Consider the following 17,178-nt stretch of genomic DNA (forward strand, 5'->3'; position numbering starts at 1 on the left):
GCACGCTGGGACTGGTAGTCTTCAGGTCGCAAGTTCACGGGTGGGAGGAGGGCCGAAGCGAGTGGTCCCTCCCCAGTACCGCCTTTTGTCCACGTCTCACTTGTACCGGCCAATGCCCTCTCCTGTCCCCAGAGCCAGCCCCTCTCCGATCCGGTCCCTATTGGTTCTGAGGCTCAACATCTTGGGCCCTACCCGGAAGTAGCGTTGGGGGAGGCGGTTTCCTAGACTACGACACCGGAAAGCTGGGGGAGGCGCTCCGGGCTGCTGAGGGCGGAGGGCGGTGGCAGCGCTGGCGCTAGGGACCGGCCCGGTGGCTTCGGGAAACAGTTCGGCGACGGCGGCCCCTCGCGTTACTCCGCATCCCGCCCTCGGCACGGCTCGCAGCCCCTTCGCCACCGGCGTCCGGCAATGTGTCCCACCGGCCGGGCGTAGCAGCTGCGCGTGCGCGGAACCGCGGGGCCATGAGCGAAGCCGGCGGCGGCCGGGGCTGTGGGTCCCCGGTCCCCCAGCGAGCGCCATGGAGCCTGGTGGCGGCGACGGCCGCGCTCTGCCTGGTGTCGGCCACGTCCGTGTGGACGGCGGGGGCCGCGCCCATGAGTAGGGAGGAGAAACAGAAGCTTGGGTAAGGGTGCTTGGCAGCCTGGGGTGGGTTTCCTCGTGAGGCTGACCGCAGGCACGGTGCCTGTCATTGCGTCCCGGGCGCGCGGTGGCCTCTCCTGTCGCGATTGGGACGGCTGTTGCCTCTCGAGGACCTTGGCAGGGTGGACAGGGTCCAGGAAGGTGGGGGCCGCCGCCCGCGATGTGACCTCGGGGGACTGTCGTGGTGTCACCCGGGCTGTCGGTGACATGTGCAGGCTCCTTGAGGCCAGCCGCGGTGTGTCAACGCGGCTGCCATGTCAGTGGCCGGTGAAGGGGGCTACAGCCCGTGTCGCTGCGCGCGGGAGTCCTGCGGTTGTCTTTTCGTCGGAGACATGGTTAGTTGTCTCTAACCATGGGAGCACAAGGGAGCTCCCAGCTGGGAAAATGTTGCTGATCTCGCAGCAGTTAAGGAAATCGTGTTTACACCTGTTACGGAAAAGGGGGCGTTCATTGGAACTTGAACTTGACAGATTTTACTATTTCCTTGCAGTGTTTTCTTGCACAGCATTTTCATAATAGAACAATATTTGATGGTATTATTCAAAAGCCCTAGTTAAGTATATGTATTCACTTAAAGTAGTTTTATCAGTCTTGAAAGTGTCATAAAATTATCGGTTATATTTAGAGCATTTAATTCAGAGTTAGTATTCCTAATATACTCTAGGTCCCACAAATGAATAAGAAAAAAGCCAAGAACCAGTAGAAAGTGGGCAAAGGGCATGAAGAGTTAACTCGTAGAAAAGGAAATGCAAATGGTCAGTAAACATGAAAAGTTACTCGACTTCATAAAAGGTAAGAGGTGCAGATTGAAACAATGAGATAGCTGCTTTTTGCCATCAGATTAGTAAATACAAAACACATGGATAGAGTACTGGCTAGTTGAGATGTGAGAAAAAACTTTCTAGGAGTGTAAATTGCTGTAACTTACCGTATCTCCCCAAATTTAAATTGTATGTACTCTTTGATTCATTAATCCCATCTCAGGGCATCTATTCTGCAGAAATAAAAGCACTATTAATGTAGAGAGAGATGTACAAGGATGTGCATTTTTAAAGAAGAAAACTGTTCCTTGGAGCATCCATATTATGGAATAATATTCAGACTTTAAGGAGGAGGTAGATCATTGGAAGGCTATCCAGGATATATTCACAAGACAAAAAAAAAAAATGCAAGTTGTAGAATAATATGTATAGTTCCATACCGTGTTTTTTTAAAAAACGGAAAAGAAATTGGCTAAGCTCAGAAAAACGTGGAAAGATGATTACCTCCTGGGGTTAGGATGGAGGTGAGGTGGAACCATCAGGTTTTATTTTATATACTTCCTTATTATTTAAATTGTTGCAAGAGTCTTGTATTAGTTTTTAAATAAAATAGCAGTAAAAGACACTTGATGGAAAAAAGATGTAGTATCAGCTATCAAAACAAAATTACCAGTAAACTCTAATAAGTATCTTAAATCTCTCTTTAGGAATTTAATGTATCATTGATAAAACTGTTTGACTGAATACTCTACCCTGTGTCAGGTGCTTTACATATATTATTTCTGTCATCCTCCCTATTTCTTAATGAGGTGGAGGTGATCTCCATTTTGCAGATGAGGAAATTCAGATTCAAGGTTAACTTCTGTAAAAGCACAGAGCTGGTAAATGGTGGAGCCAGTATTCAAACCCAGGTCTGTCTTACCTCGGGACCCATGCTCTCTCCACTGTGTTGCACTTCCATAGGACCTGAAAAGAGAAGCTTCAAGGATAGCAATCTTATTTGACCACTGCTCCCCTTTCTGCCTTTTTTATTAAAAATTTTTATTTGAAGAAAAGTCATTGGGTAACTCATTTTTGATCAAAATTAATTTTTAACTGGAAAAGTCCAACCAATCTGGCTTGAGATTTCAGCTCAAATTTTGAGATCCTTCATGAAAGTGAAATTACAATTATTTAGGCTGGTGATTTAGATTGCCTTTCTCCAGTATAAGAGTAGAATAAGAGTGGAGAGCTGTAAACCACAAACACGATTGCTTGACTACTTTCCCCTTTGCGAATTTTCAGGAAACTGAATTCTGATTCATTGGGTTTACCTGTGCAATTTTTTTAAAAAGCCCAAATAATGATTTATGATAAAAAGCAGAAAATGCCCCACCCCTCTTTCTACCCTCCCAAACCAAACTGATGATCAAGACTGGAGGTGTCATAGGTAGTAAGCAATTGGCCGGTTGCTTGCAGTTTATAGTTTATGAAATTATTTACTTGGTCATGTGTAGTCTTAGCCTTCCTGGAATATGTTTTTTGTTTTTGTGTTTTAAATGTTACAGCAGTTGTTAATGTTATCTTTTCATTAAAAAAAATGAAGTATAAAACAGTTCAGTTTCTGTTGCACGTTGGCAGGCAATATAACTTTAGAAAAAGCTGATTTATAGAAATTATTTTAAAATGAAGAGAGAGACAGTTTTTGAACTGTGGATCTGATTTGCAATACATTTTTATCCAGTTGTTGAACAGATATAAAACCTTATAGAAACACTTTTTTTAAGTTTAATATAGTAATTATTCTACCATTCTGTATTTAAATGTGACTTTGTTAGGATTTATTTGTTTAAATAACAGAGAGAGAAAGCACTCAACTGGATATCAAATATCTACACTTTGTAGAATGTGTTGTGAAATTTGATGATCATGTGCTGCATAATTGTAAGGATTGGAAAATAATGTGTCCTCGTATGCAATCATGGTTTATTCATAATCTTGGAAACTGAATGTTTGCAAAGCTGGGTTAACAGGTTAAAGCTTATGTTATCTGTAATACGCATGTCTAGGCACTACCATTACCAATTACAGGAATTTCTACTTCTTGGCAATAATCTTATATTAATTCCATGTCAGGGGAAGGAAAAAGAATTTCCATATTCCATTTATTGATATGAGTGCTTGAAAGGGAAATTTTAACTTTTTTTATTAGCTAATTCGAGAGATCTTTATCATCCACCATATAATAAAGAAATGTCTAGGAGGATTCTTTAAAATACTCTAGTTTTCTGAGGTAACTTGATCCATATTCTATCATACATAGAAGCACATAAAGAATTAATATTTTAGCAAAGTGATAAGATCTTGTTTTTAATGATTAGGTGTTTTTTGTGTGTGTATGTGAGGAAGATCAGCCCTGAGCTAACATCGATGCCAATCCTCTTCTTTTTGCTGAGGGAGATTGGGCCTGTGCTAACATCTGTGCCCATCTTCCTCCACTGTATATGGGACACCGCCACAGCATGGCTTGACAAGCAGGGCGTTGGTGCGCGCTGGGGATCCAAACCGGCGAACCCCGGGCCGTGGCAGCAGAGCATGAGCACTTAACCGCTTGCGCCACTGGGCTGGCCCCTAATCATTAGGTGTTTTAAAATGATTATTATTCATAAAAAGTTGTCAAGATTAATTTATTCAGTTCACAAGTTTGAGTGTACTTGATTTTGTTGGTCATTACAGCCAGCATCTGGAAATTAGTCTTTTTCTGTCTGCTAGCTCTGTTATTACAACTGTTTCATCATCCATGATTACAGTTTTTAAAATGACAATTACAATATAACAGGAGGCAAAATAAAAATACCAGCCGTTTTCTTTAACACTTTATTTAATTCTTGCCATTAGTGATTGCAACTTGGGGAGTAACAGTAAGAGTTAATAAAAGATTGTTAAACTATTTTTCCTTTGCTAATTATTGAGAGATTTGGCCTTGTCTAGCCATAACATTAACTTTTGTAGTTTTTCCTGTGGCCCTCAAGCCCCCAAACTTGAGAGAGTTTAGTGGAAAGACTGATTCCTTATTCCCATCCTTACAGATTTTAAGTTAGTCAGTTTGATGTGGGGATCAGAAATCTCCATTTTAAACAGTCATCTTGGTGATTTTGAGAAACAGAGTTGGCCAAAACACACAAATCTCTTTTTGAGGACTAGTTTTCTCATTTTAGAGATGCATATTATTTATTTGACTTTTGGCAGTTTTTTAAAGGAGCAGAGAGTACATCATAAAATCATAAAATGTATCTTTTGAAAATGTGACAAACGTATTAACCTAGGCATTAGTAATTGTATTGAGTTTAAGAGGAAAGGCAGAGACTTCATAGAATATTTTTATTTCATGTCAATATCAGTACTACAGTCAATCAATATGTAGTACAAGCAATAAATGGTAACAATATTTATTTCTTTTGGGGCTCTCCAGCAGTATTCCCCCTTTCAAGACACATATGTTACATAATTTTAAGAGATAATTGTTTCTCAGCATCAGATTTCCTTCTGTCTGCATGGCATGCATCATTCATCAGTTTTCTTAGGAAAAATTATAAGATGAAGTTTACATAAATTGCTAGGAGTAGTAAAAGTTTCTCCCAGCTCTGTGTGGTTTATAAAAGCTTATCTACTAACACTGGTGTATTTCCTGACTGTTTATGTCCGTTTCTAAATAAATTTTTCTTTAGTTTTGTATTGGTGTATGTTTATGAAGGAGCATTAACTTTTTGAAAGACAATGAATAGAATATACTTAACGTTTTTCCATTTCTGCTCTTTTAAAATTAGGAATCAAGTACTGGAAATGTTTGATCATGCTTATGGTAACTATATGGTAAGTAGAAAGCTTATCTTTACATACTGTTTATGTGAGCTGATTATTATGTGAGCACAGTCAACTGGGAATTTTGAAACCTAAATTAATAGCACATTTTTTTAAAGGAAGTTTTTGAAAAACAGTGCAAACATAGGCTAAGAGAGTATTCCTAGTAGTGGTTTTTAGAGAACCAATTTGTTGAAGGTAAGACTAAATTGAATTAGGCTATGAAACATTCTATTTAAACAATCCCCTTTGATGCTATCAACAATGTTTATTGAGTGCTTTATATAGCTAGCTATCGTGGATGTACATGAATAAGATGTTATCTCTGGCCTTAAGAGAAATTACTCTCTTGAAAAAAAACCATTTACAATATTACTTTATATACTCTATAAAGAAAACCATTGCTTAAAAGAGACAAGCTATAACCTAGTCTCTGTCCCAATTATGTCGTCATAGTGGGCTTTGATATTAATATATTTTGCTTTCTTAGATATGCTGATCCGTATTGTTTTAAAATGTCTTGGTGATCACTTGAGATGAAATAGCAGTTTTAATTTTGCAAAATGAAAAAGTTCTGGAGATCTGTTGCACAACGGTGACTATACTTAACTCTGCTGAACTTACACTTAAAAATGGTAAAAATGACAAATTGTATGTTATGTGTTTTTTTACCACAATTAAAAATTTAATCCCCATTGTACAGGGGGAGCCACTTGGGGAGTAGGAGGTGGGAAGGAGGGTCTCTTCCTGATGATGGGGCTGGGGCTGCTGTAGCTGCCCCATACCTCTCCCTGCCTTTTGCCTCTCAAAAAAATCATCTTAAACTGCAAAAAAAATTTTAATTTTTAAAAAGATGAACTAGCAAGCAAATTTTAAAGTTCAAATGAAAATTTTACATATGGATTTGTGTAATTTTGAGAAGAGTTTAATCAAATTATTCTGAGAATTACTTCTTATGACCTTGTTTTTATGTTTTAAAACATGGCAGCAGATTTTCTTTTATGATTAAGGCCTATAAAAATGTATTTGGGAAAAGTTTAGCAGAGAATTAACTTTAATTGTTTCTGCTTTAAATATTTTCCTACTGATTCTGTGAATCCATTTTTCATTATGTATTACCCAAATATCTTCATATATTCACATTATCTTCATGTACATCTAAGTACGTATACTTTACACACGTTTGTATTTTTTAAACGTGTTTTATATTGATAATCCTTGTTCCCTTTTTTTTTTGGTGAGGAATATTCACCCTGAGCTAACATCTGTTGCCAATCTTATTTTTTTTTTGCTTTAGGAGGATTAGCACTGAGCTAACATCTGTGCCAATCTTCCTCTATTTTGTATGTGGGATGCCTCCACAGCATGGCTGATAAGTGGAATAGGTCTGCGCCTGGGATGTGAAGCTGAGCCCACCAAAGTGGAGCGCACAGAACTTGAACCACTCGGCCACGGGGCTGGCCCCCTTGTTCCCTTTTATAGTGTACGTTTTTTAAGAGTATATATTGAGTTCTTAATAAATGTTTTTAGAATATGATGGTAATGAAGTTTGGGGTATTTTTAACTATATTGAACACACAGTTTTAAATTTGTTTCTCAAGACCTTAGCTATTCCCTTTATGTTTCAAAATTATTTATCCCTGGTTAATTCAGTTTGGGCAAAGAATAATTTAACAAATCTAGGCTAATGGTTTTGAGATGGCCAAGTGGATCCATACTACACCTTCACGCCTTAGCCATCTCATAAATGCATACTTTTGGTTTCAAAGTTGAATAAAATGGTATATAGCTGCATCCGTTCAATACATCTCACTGTGAATAGGATCTTCTCTTTGTAAAGCACAGTATCTTTGCTATCTTGTCCCTTGTTAGGTAAAGAGCAGAGAGGTATGTCAATACATTTTTCCCTACTATAGAATGCAGTTAATAAATGAGTTTGTGACAGAGCAGGTACAGAGGCAGCCCTCCGAGGACTTCTTGGTCCAGTTCCTCTTTATTGGATCCTAACTGGATAACTTTCTTGTACACTTATGTACCTACAAGATCTAAAGGAGAGAGATTTCAACTCCAAAGACTGGGAACTCCTGGAATTAACACCCCCCTCCATTTTCCAGTGGAGCCACACCCATCTACAGTCCGCCGCAATCCATATTTTAAAATGTTCAACTGTTTTACAACATGAGTGACTCTTGCAATGTAGTTGTGCTACGCTCACAATTTATGTGAGGTTTGTAACCCAAGATTTAGTCTAGAATTCACACTTCCCCTTTTCAAGTTCTCAACTAACATGAAACAGTTCTAAAATATTAAACAGAGACCAGGTGCCCTGTATTTGTTATTTGAAGTGAGTCAAACATTTTTCTCAGAAACACTGTTAGCTTGCTGTAGAGTAAAAGTATATATAGGTGTTGGAGTTAGATGGGTTTAAGTTCAAATCCTATTGCAGCTGTTTAATAGCTTGGACCCTAAACAGACCATTTAACCCCCTGAGCAGTGCCTTCCTATGTAAAATGGGGATAATTGCAAAGGGTTGTTGTAGACTGTAAGATTTTTGAGAACAGGAACCATTTTCTTTAATTTTTAATAAATTCATCTTTTATACGTCCTGTGCCTGGCATCATGCCTGGTACAGGAATGCTTATTAAATGTTTTTTTTGAAAGAACTGAATTGAATTGTTGTGAAGACGTAATCAGATAGTGTTTAATTTTTTTGCCTTTGATTATTGTGATATATCTTTGCCTTTTAAATGAAATCATTTAATAAACATCATTAAAAATACAAGATAATGGTTAATTCTGGGATCCATAACTCTACTTTGTTGTAGTTAGTTGCCCGTTATGCTAAAATGTAAAATGCCTGCACATGGTAGGCTTTTTTATAAATCTAGAAAGCTTTTCATCTCTCACTAGTTCTTTTTAATATTACTCTCCAGTCTAGTCTATAATTAGAGCAATTCCTTTTAACCTCCTTGGTTCCCAGGAAAACGATGGTGTTTTCCAAAAAAGACGATGTAATGGGATTAAGAGCAAGCACTCTGGAAATGGAGCAGGACACCCTGAGGTGGCTCTGCCACCTACTAGCTGGGTTACAGTGGGAGGGTTACCTCGTCTCCCTGAGCCTGTTTCCTCGTCTCTGTAAATCGTTTGCTTGCCTTACAGTGTTGTTGTAAGGATTAAGCAAGTTAATATAACTGAAGTGCGTAGAACTAGTGTCCAGCAAACAGGAAGCACGATATAAGAATTTACTATTATTGCTACTAACTGAACTGCTGCTGTCGCTACCATTATCATTCATTCTCTGCCTGAGGTTGAAATTGCCCTCCTAACATTCGTCTAGGCTTTAACTCAGAACTCCTTCCCCAGATTGTACGTAGAAGTTCTTTAAAACACACACATTCTTTCCTGTTCTAGGCATATACTCTTTGAGCTTATTTTTTTCCTTTTCTTTTTTTGATTCCCCAGGTTCTATTAATGCTGTTTTTCCATAACAATGCCCTGCCAGCTTTAGGTAGATAACTACATCTCTGCCATCCCTTGGTGTTACATCCTGGAATTTTATGATTTTATCAATTATTGGCATAAATAATAACATTATGACGACTCTGTTTGGCAAATGTGTAGCCCCAGTCACGTCGTGGGTTATCCACAGTGAATTGCACAGATGGCTTTCTCTTTTCCCCAAATAACATGAAATTTGGTGTTTGTTTTGGCAGTTCTTGTGTGACCTTACCTAACCCCAGACTACAGCCACTTTAGGGCTTCTATTAGCATGTTTTTAGTATTTGTGCTGAGGTCGGTTTGCAGATGAATTTAGATGGCAAAATGACACGTATTTAGGCCACCAAATGCAGAACTGTTTTGGATCTGAGCTCTCTGATCTGATCTTTGTCTTCCAGTGTTTTTCCTGTCTACTGTAGACAACTCAAACTGTTGTAAGCAAAAACTGTTCTTTGGTAGAGCCCTAAAAATTACAAATAAACTTTAAAAGAATTGGTAAGCACAATTTCCTTTAACTAGTAGAATCATACCTAATAACCACTTTTAAGCTTGATTTTGTGAGAGCCCAGTTCAAAGAAACAGTAGATTAGTCTTTATCATTCAAACCAAAGGAACTGTTTTAAAATGTAACTTCCTTGTGGATTTCTCAATTTATGTAAGCTTTGTTAGATTTACTTTACTTTTTTTCCCTAAAGTTTCTGTTGTTAAACATTTTTTATTATTGTAAACTATACATAGCATAAAATTTGCCATTTTAACCATTTTTAAGTGTACATTTCTGTAGCATTAAGTACATTCACATTGTTGAACAACCATCACCATCCATCTCCAGACCTTTTTTCATATTCCCCGTTTGAAACTCAGTACCTAATGTTTCTTTTTGATAGTTTGTTATCAAAAAGTAATTCTGTAAATAAAGTAGTTTAGAAATGGTACTAATGGCTGAGAGGAGGGAAGATATGAATTTATGTGTGTCTTTTTGTTCGTAGACGTTGTGGGTCTGCCTTTTGTTAACCATTGTTCCTTGGCCTCTACTTTTAGAACATCCTAAAACTTCGCCAAAATGACATAAGAAATCCTATCGTATCCTCTCATAATGTTTTATTATCACACTTTGATACTCTATATAGGATTTCAACTCAGTAGAACCAGGTCTTTCTGTTTAATTAGTTATAATTTACAGGCAAAACATTTCCAATTTTAAGTGCACAATTCTGAGATTTGACAATTGTGTACAGTTGTTTAACTACCAACACAATCATGGTATAAAACATTTCCATCACCCCAAAAAGCTTCCTCATGCTCCTTTGCAGTCAGTTCCTTTTCCCCACCTCTGACTTCTAGCAACCACTGTGATCTGCTTTTTGTCACTATAGTTTTCCCTCTTCTAGAATTTCACATAAATGGCATCATACAGAATGTAGTCTTTTGATTCAGCTTTTTTCGTTTAGCGTGATGCTTTTGAGATTTATCCATGTTGTTGCATATACTGTAGTTCCTATTTATTGCTGTAGTATTCAGTTGATTTGATAGAACACAATTTGTTTATCCATTCATCAGTTGACAAATATTTGGTCTTTGGCTATTATTAAGAAGACTGCCAAGAACCTGTGATTGCAAATTTTTTGTGGACATAGATTTTCATATATTGCCTACCTAGGAATGGGACTGCTGGGTCATATGGGAAGGGTAAGTTTAACTTAATAAGAAACTGGTAAACTTTTCTAAAGGGGCTGTAACATTTTGCATTCCCTACCAGCAATATATGAATTTCAGTTACTCGGCATCCTCTCCAGCACTTCGTATTTTCGGTCTTTTTAATGTTAGCCATTATAGTGGGTATGTAGCGGTATTTTGTTCTAATTTTGATTTTTCCTGATGACTAATGAGCTTGAACATCTTTCTATGTACTTAGTATATCTTTTTTTTTTTTTGTGAGGAAGATCAGTCCTGTGCTAACATCTGCCAATCCTCTTTTTTTTTTTTTTGCTGAGGAAGACTGGCCCTGGGCTAACATCCATGCCCATCTTCCTCCACTTTATATGGGATGCCGCCACAGCATGGCTTGCCAAGCAGTGCATTGGTGTGCGCCTGGGATCCAAACCAGCGAGCCCCAGGCCGCCGCAGCGGAGTGCGTGCACTTAACCGCTTGTGCCACCGGGCCAGCCCCTTATATATCTTTTTTTTTGGTGAAGTGTCTATTCAAATCTCTTGCCCATTTTAAAGTCAGGTCATTTATCCTGTTATTACTGGGTTGTAAGAGTTATATATTCTGGATATCAGTCCTTTATCATATATGTGTTTTATAGATATTTTCTCCCAGTCTATGCTTTGCCTTTTAATTTTCTTAACAATGTCTTTTTTTTTTTTTTTTTGAGGAAGATCAGCCCTGAGCTAACATCCATGCTAATCCTCCTCTTTTTGCTGAGGAAGACCGGCTCTGAGCTAACATCTATTGCCAATCCTCCTCCTTTTTTTTCCCCAAAGCCCCAGTAGATAGTTGTATGTCATAGTTGCACATCCTTCTAGTTGCTGTATGTAGGACGTGGCCTCAGCATGGCCGGAGAAGCAGTGCGTCGGTGCACGCCCGGGATCCGAACCCCCGGCCGCCAGTAGCGGAGCACACGCACTTAACCGGGCCGGCCCAACAATGTCTTTTGAAGTGCAAATGTTTTAAATTGTGATCAAGTCCAATTTATCCTTTTTTCTTTTATGATTCATGCCTTTTATAGCCTACCTAAAAAATATTTGTCTAGCCCAGGGTCACAAAGATTTTCTTGTTTTCTTCTAGATGTTTTATAATTTTAGCTTGTTGATTTAGATCTGTCACCCATTTTGAATTAGTGTTTGTATATGATGTATGGTGAAAGTTGATTTATACATTTTTTCTATGTGGATATCCAATTATTCCAGCAGTATTTGTTGAAAAGAATATCGTTTCACCACTGAATTACTTTGGCACCTGTGTAAAATCAGTTAACCATATATGTGTGGGTCTGTTTCTAGGCTGTATTTTTTTTCCCATTGATCTAAATATCCATACACCAATATCACACTTTCTTAGATTGTGTGATATTAAGTCCTGAAATCAGGTAATTTAAGTTTTTCATCCCTGTTCTTTTTCAGAATTGTTTTGGATATTTTAGGTTCTTTGCATTTCCATGTAACCTTTAGAAATGGATTGTCAATTTCTACAAAAAAGCCTGTTGAGCTATTGATTGGGATTGTGTTGAATCTATAGATCAATTTGGGGAGATTGACTTCTTGACAACATTGAGTCTTCCAATCCATGAACATGGTGTCTCTTTCCATTTATTTAGATCTTATTTAATGTCAGCAATGTTTTTTAGTTTTCAGTGTACAGATTTTATACATCTTTTGGTAAATTTATTCATAAATATTTCATATTTTTGATGCTATTGTGAATTCTAGTTTTTCAAATTTTAATTTTCAATTGTCCATTGATGTTACAGAGAAATATAATAACTTTTTGTCCAGTAACCTTGTATCCTGCAACCTTGCTAAACTGACTTATTATTTGTAGTAGCTTTTTTGGGTAGATTCCTTAGGATTTTCCACATGGTCAGTCATGTCATCTGTAAACAAAGAGACTTTTCCTTCTTTCTTTCCAATCTATATGCCTTTTATTTCTTCTTATTGCAGTGAGTAGGACTTCTAGTATTGTGGTGAAAAGGAGGGGTGAGATCCTCACCTTGCTCCTAATCTTAAGGAGAAAGCAGTTAGCCTTTCACTCTTCAGGATGATGTTAGCTGTTGGTTTTTCATAGATGCCCTATATTAGGTTAAGTTCTATTTCTAGTTTACTGAGGATTTTCATCCTTACAAGGTATTGAATTTTGTCAAATACTTTTTCTGCATCTATTGATTACAATCTTCCTAAAAAAATCTGTTACTAGCAGGACTTTATTTCAATATAACATTAATATTTATTATCATTTATTTCATACATTATTTCATAAGTTCAATTTATTTTATCATTGATCAAAACCAAATTGATTAAGATATATTAAAGAATTTGAAACCCTTGTTCTCATCTAATTTTGAGTACAAACTTAAAGTATGCTGACACTCTACTCTATATTGATTAATTTAAAATCTTATGAGAGCTGCAGTTATGTTAGTTGTTTCTTCGCAGTGTTGAGAAGCATTCCATAAAATATGCTACCTAAAGGAACAGTAAATGTTCAGTGTGGGAAGTGAGTCTAATAGTTTAATAGTTTAGATAAATGGAATCCTAAACACCTGAAAAATGGTTTGATAAGTGAGTATAAAAGAAAACTAATAAATTATGTAAGTTTAGTTATTAGTATATGTTATCGATATGTGATAGATGGTTTATTAAATACCATTTAGTTTTTATTTTAGGAAGAAATACCTTATCTGCCTCAAGGAGGGAGGTGTTTAGAAATTAAATAGATGTGATATTTTCAATAACTCACTATTATAAATAATGCTTTTATTTTATTATTGTTTTTAGTAGAATAAAGTCTCTTCCCTTTGCCTGGTTTTTGGAATTGGTTTTACTAAAAAGTCAGGTTTTGATGCTGCTTTGACTTGAGTGTTTTAGGGCAGAGTTATATCACCTCAAAACTCCAGTAAATTTAGAATCTGATGTGGAGAGTCTACATTTTATTGTATGTTTTTGCTCTTGCTTTTAGCTAGGCGTGTGTTCTGCTTAATATATATAGGACTGTTTTATCATCTGAGTTTTATTTCTGAGTGATAATTATTAAATGTTTTTCATGGCTGTGAGTCACAGCAATATACATTACTTATTTCTAGTTCTGGCAATACATTGTGAAAAGCAAGTATTACTGTACCTCAAATAGCCAGGATGTTTGAAGCCTAATACGGCTGTTGATTTGCCACGTATGCATTGCCCTGGATTTATGCAAACCAACTGTAGTTCACTTTGTGGTTAACCCAAAGAAAAGGCTGTGGTTTTGTTTTTGTCCTTAATCTTGAAATGGGAACATAAAGTAGTTTTGCACCTGGTTGAAACTCTCTTATTTGATTATTCTGGTTTGCAATTGCTATTAATATTTTTCTTATCTGGATAAGGTTAGGGTTTGAGTTTCATATTTAATTTCAGAGGTGCTTGTGTATGTGTGTGTGTTTTGCAAAACCCTAAAAATAGTAGTATGAAGCTTTCTGAGCAATGGTTTAAATAGTAAGGTGCTCTACAATTGAATTAACATTTGAATGATCTCTTACAAAGTATCTTTCAAAATACATCAGCAGATTTAAAAAATATTAGTTTTCTTGATTTTCTTGTGTTTATATGTGTTAAATATGAAACTATAAAGCAATAAAAAATAGTGTGCATTCTGGAAAGTCACAGTTCTATTGGAATTAACACTGAAAAAAGTAGTTAGAAACTTGACATGTAAAAGACATGTAAAAGTTATTAGGAATTTATACTAAAAATTATATGTAATTTAAAATTGCAGGATATTGAATTCAGCATTTAGTAGCTGCGTGTGAATTCTGATTACCTTGAAACGTTTGTTGCCTGGAATCCTTTCCTCAGGAAATGAATCATTAAAGAGCACTGAACTTTTTAAAATACCCGAAAGGTTGCAGTTTTCAATGCTTTTTGTATTCTTTAGCCTACTTTAATTTGTTTTTTTTTGTCTTTCCTTTTCTGTTGACCATGTGTTTAGTATTCCTGGCCTCTGTTCTATTTTTCTGCTGCTAATGTGCCATGAGTTTGGAATCTAGATAATTGAGTTTAGTGAGAGGCAGTAGAATAGAGTTGGACATGGAATCAGGAATATTTTTGCTGAACTTCAAGAATTAAGAATCATACAAGTATAGGAGGAACAAGTCATATTTAAGGTATGAAAGATCAGAGTAGTCTTAGAAACTTTGAGGTAGCGATACTCAATAAATGCAAGAAGGGTGAGGAATGATATCTTCAAATTTCTGAAGGAAGGAAAATATGTCTCAGGCATATTATAACCATTCAGATTGTTCTTCAAGTGTAAGGCAAGGAATTCCATTTCCTAACCCAGGAATACCAGAGAAATAACAATACTGATACCACTCTTTTAAAATAAACAAACAAAAATAAACTACCTGAGGACAAAGTCCAGGCAACCAAGAGATGAATCATAATTAAAACTCAGTAAAGGAGAAGCCATAGAAAAGTGCTGTGCTTTGAGTCCCCTTAAGTAGAATTCTAACACTAACGACTATAGGAATTATGGTTCCAGACTAGAATACAAATGTTATAAATCTTTAAAAATCTTTGTCAAAACATTAAAAATTCTCTTTCTGATGGTTCTAAATGTACAGAGAAATTTTTAAAATAGTAATGTGACTATTTAGTATAGAATAATTCAAAATATTAGAGACTTTGAAAATTGAAGTATTATTTCTTTGCAAAAAACTCGAGAAGTTTGAACAATGCTTGTCTTGCTTGCCTTCATCTCATTGTATTACTCACTTTATAACAGAGCATGCATCTTTTCTATACCGTGGTGAATTGTCCCACTCCTTTCAAAGTTTGGATCAACTTCAAGAATTTTATCCTTTGCACTCTGTGTCATGAAATATCTCTAGAGATTCCTTTAATGAGGTTTTTGCGGGCATCATTTCCTCTGCGACATCTTTGTCCTTTATGTCACAACCACTTTCTTCATCTCTGTAGATAATTTGGCCTTCACTAAGTTCCTCTGGCTGCATTATCTAGAGTCTCTCAAATGGCAGCAGTATCAACATTCCATAGTTAGCTATTTCTTCTATAACCCCATTTAAGTTCAATTCGAATTTCACTTTTAGTGTCATCACTTTTCATTTCTTTGCTGAACTTATATCCTTGTTGGCTAATTTCCTCTTTTGATTATCCATTCTTGTAAATTGTCAAACCGTCATGTAGGATTATCACTGGGTGACAAGGAGGCAACGCAACTCCATGTTTGCTGTCTGCATGTGAACCAAAATACACAGTGATCAGTCACTGACAGACTTTGAAAAAAGTGATGTGATTGATCACTGATCATGGGAGCCTCTGTTACTTACATAGTGATTTGTGGATTGAAGAACTAGCACCAAAGTTTGTGTTTTATGCAATTTCTTGCAGTTAATATACAATGGTAACTGAAAATTGAACCGTGTTATTGAGAGTTTTTTTAACTAAATTGTGGAAACTTGTGTATAGCGAAGCCATACAAAGTGAAAACGTCCTATAATAACATAATTGACAAAAATCCTAAGTTGAGTGATGAAAAGGATGAGTATATTAATTCTATTAGTCTTGGCAGGGAGTCAGTAAATATTGTCTAAATTTGAAATACGTAAACACAGTGATCTAACCTCTAACTGTTTCTCACAATCATATTTTATTAATTTTAGAGGAATCTTTTAGGGAATCTCCCCTGGTAAAGAAAATATAAAGTTCAGCAGATCTTTCTTGTTTCTCTCCTTTTCTGTTAAGACCCACAGCCAGTAGGTGGAGATGTTCCAGTCCAGTATCGCTGAAGCAACTACCCAACTTAAAGAACCTGCTTCTCTGGCTTATGGCCATGTACGCAGGGCCAACAGCATCAACTCTCATACCCTTTGGGCATTAACATAATTCCCACCATAGCCTGTCTTTATTCCTAATGCCCATGTTGTGATCAGTGCAGCTTCATCTTCTACATTCCACTATTCACTTTTGGTACTTGAAAATTTCTTTTCTTGTTCTCCAGCTCAGATATGTATTAAAAATAATTTTAAAAAATTTGTGCGCATTTCAGTGTGTTTGTAGTGGATAGGAGGGAAGATTCTTGCTTGTGCTTCATTATCATCTAAATAGAAATACTCTGTCAGTGATCATTCCTTAAAAAAAAATTCCACTCACAATTGTATCCCAAACTGTAAAGTACCTATTAAGAAATGTATGAGACCTATAGGAGGAAACTGAACTCATAAAAGAAGATCTAAATTAATATAGTGATATAGTATATTCCTAGATAGAGGACTCAATTGGTAAAGATATCAGTTTTCCCCAAATTAGGCTCTTCTGATTAAAATTTCAGTGGAATTTTAAGGAAAGTTTAAAGTTATCCAGAAGAGTAAATTTGAAAAAGTAGCTAAGAAACTTGAAGAAAAATAATTGGGGGGAGTGAATTGCTGTACCGAGTAGCAAGGCATGTTGCAAAGACAGAATAATTAAGATAGTGGTTTTGGAGCAGGAAATAAGTCTGTGGAAACAAATAGGTCTGTAGGTCAATAGGAATAGGAAGTAGGTCTGTTGAGCAAATAGGTCTGTAGAACAAAGTAGAGGTTATAAAAACTTGTGCATGTAGATCATTTTGAACAAATAAAGCTGTATTTCAAGGAATTAGGGAAAGGATGGATTGTTTAAAAAGTGATATTTAGAAAATTGTTTTGGGGGACAAACAAGGTTACATCCCTATTTCACATCATAAACA

General features: G+C 36.5%; 1 protein-coding gene across 4 annotated transcripts in view; it reads left to right on the top strand.

The window, feature by feature from the left end:
* Positions 1–275: 275 nt before the first annotated feature.
* EDEM3 (ER degradation enhancing alpha-mannosidase like protein 3) overlaps positions 276–17,178 on the top strand; it is a 73,308-nt gene continuing 56,405 nt past the window's right edge. For 3 of the 4 annotated variants that reach the window (XM_058539884.1, XM_058539886.1, XM_058539887.1), the window contains exons 1-2: positions 276–622; positions 5,207–5,252. In XM_058539884.1, coding sequence (XP_058395867.1) covers positions 462–622; positions 5,207–5,252 — 207 coding nt within the window. In that variant the 5' untranslated portion in view covers positions 276–461. The remainder of the gene's footprint in view (positions 623–5,206; positions 5,253–17,178) is intronic. The other variant, XM_058539885.1, reaches the window with a different exon arrangement.

The sequence above is a fragment of the Diceros bicornis genome, chromosome 4, assembly GCF_020826845.1.
Source record: "Diceros bicornis minor isolate mBicDic1 chromosome 4, mDicBic1.mat.cur, whole genome shotgun sequence".
Taxonomy (NCBI): domain Eukaryota; kingdom Metazoa; phylum Chordata; class Mammalia; order Perissodactyla; family Rhinocerotidae; genus Diceros; species Diceros bicornis.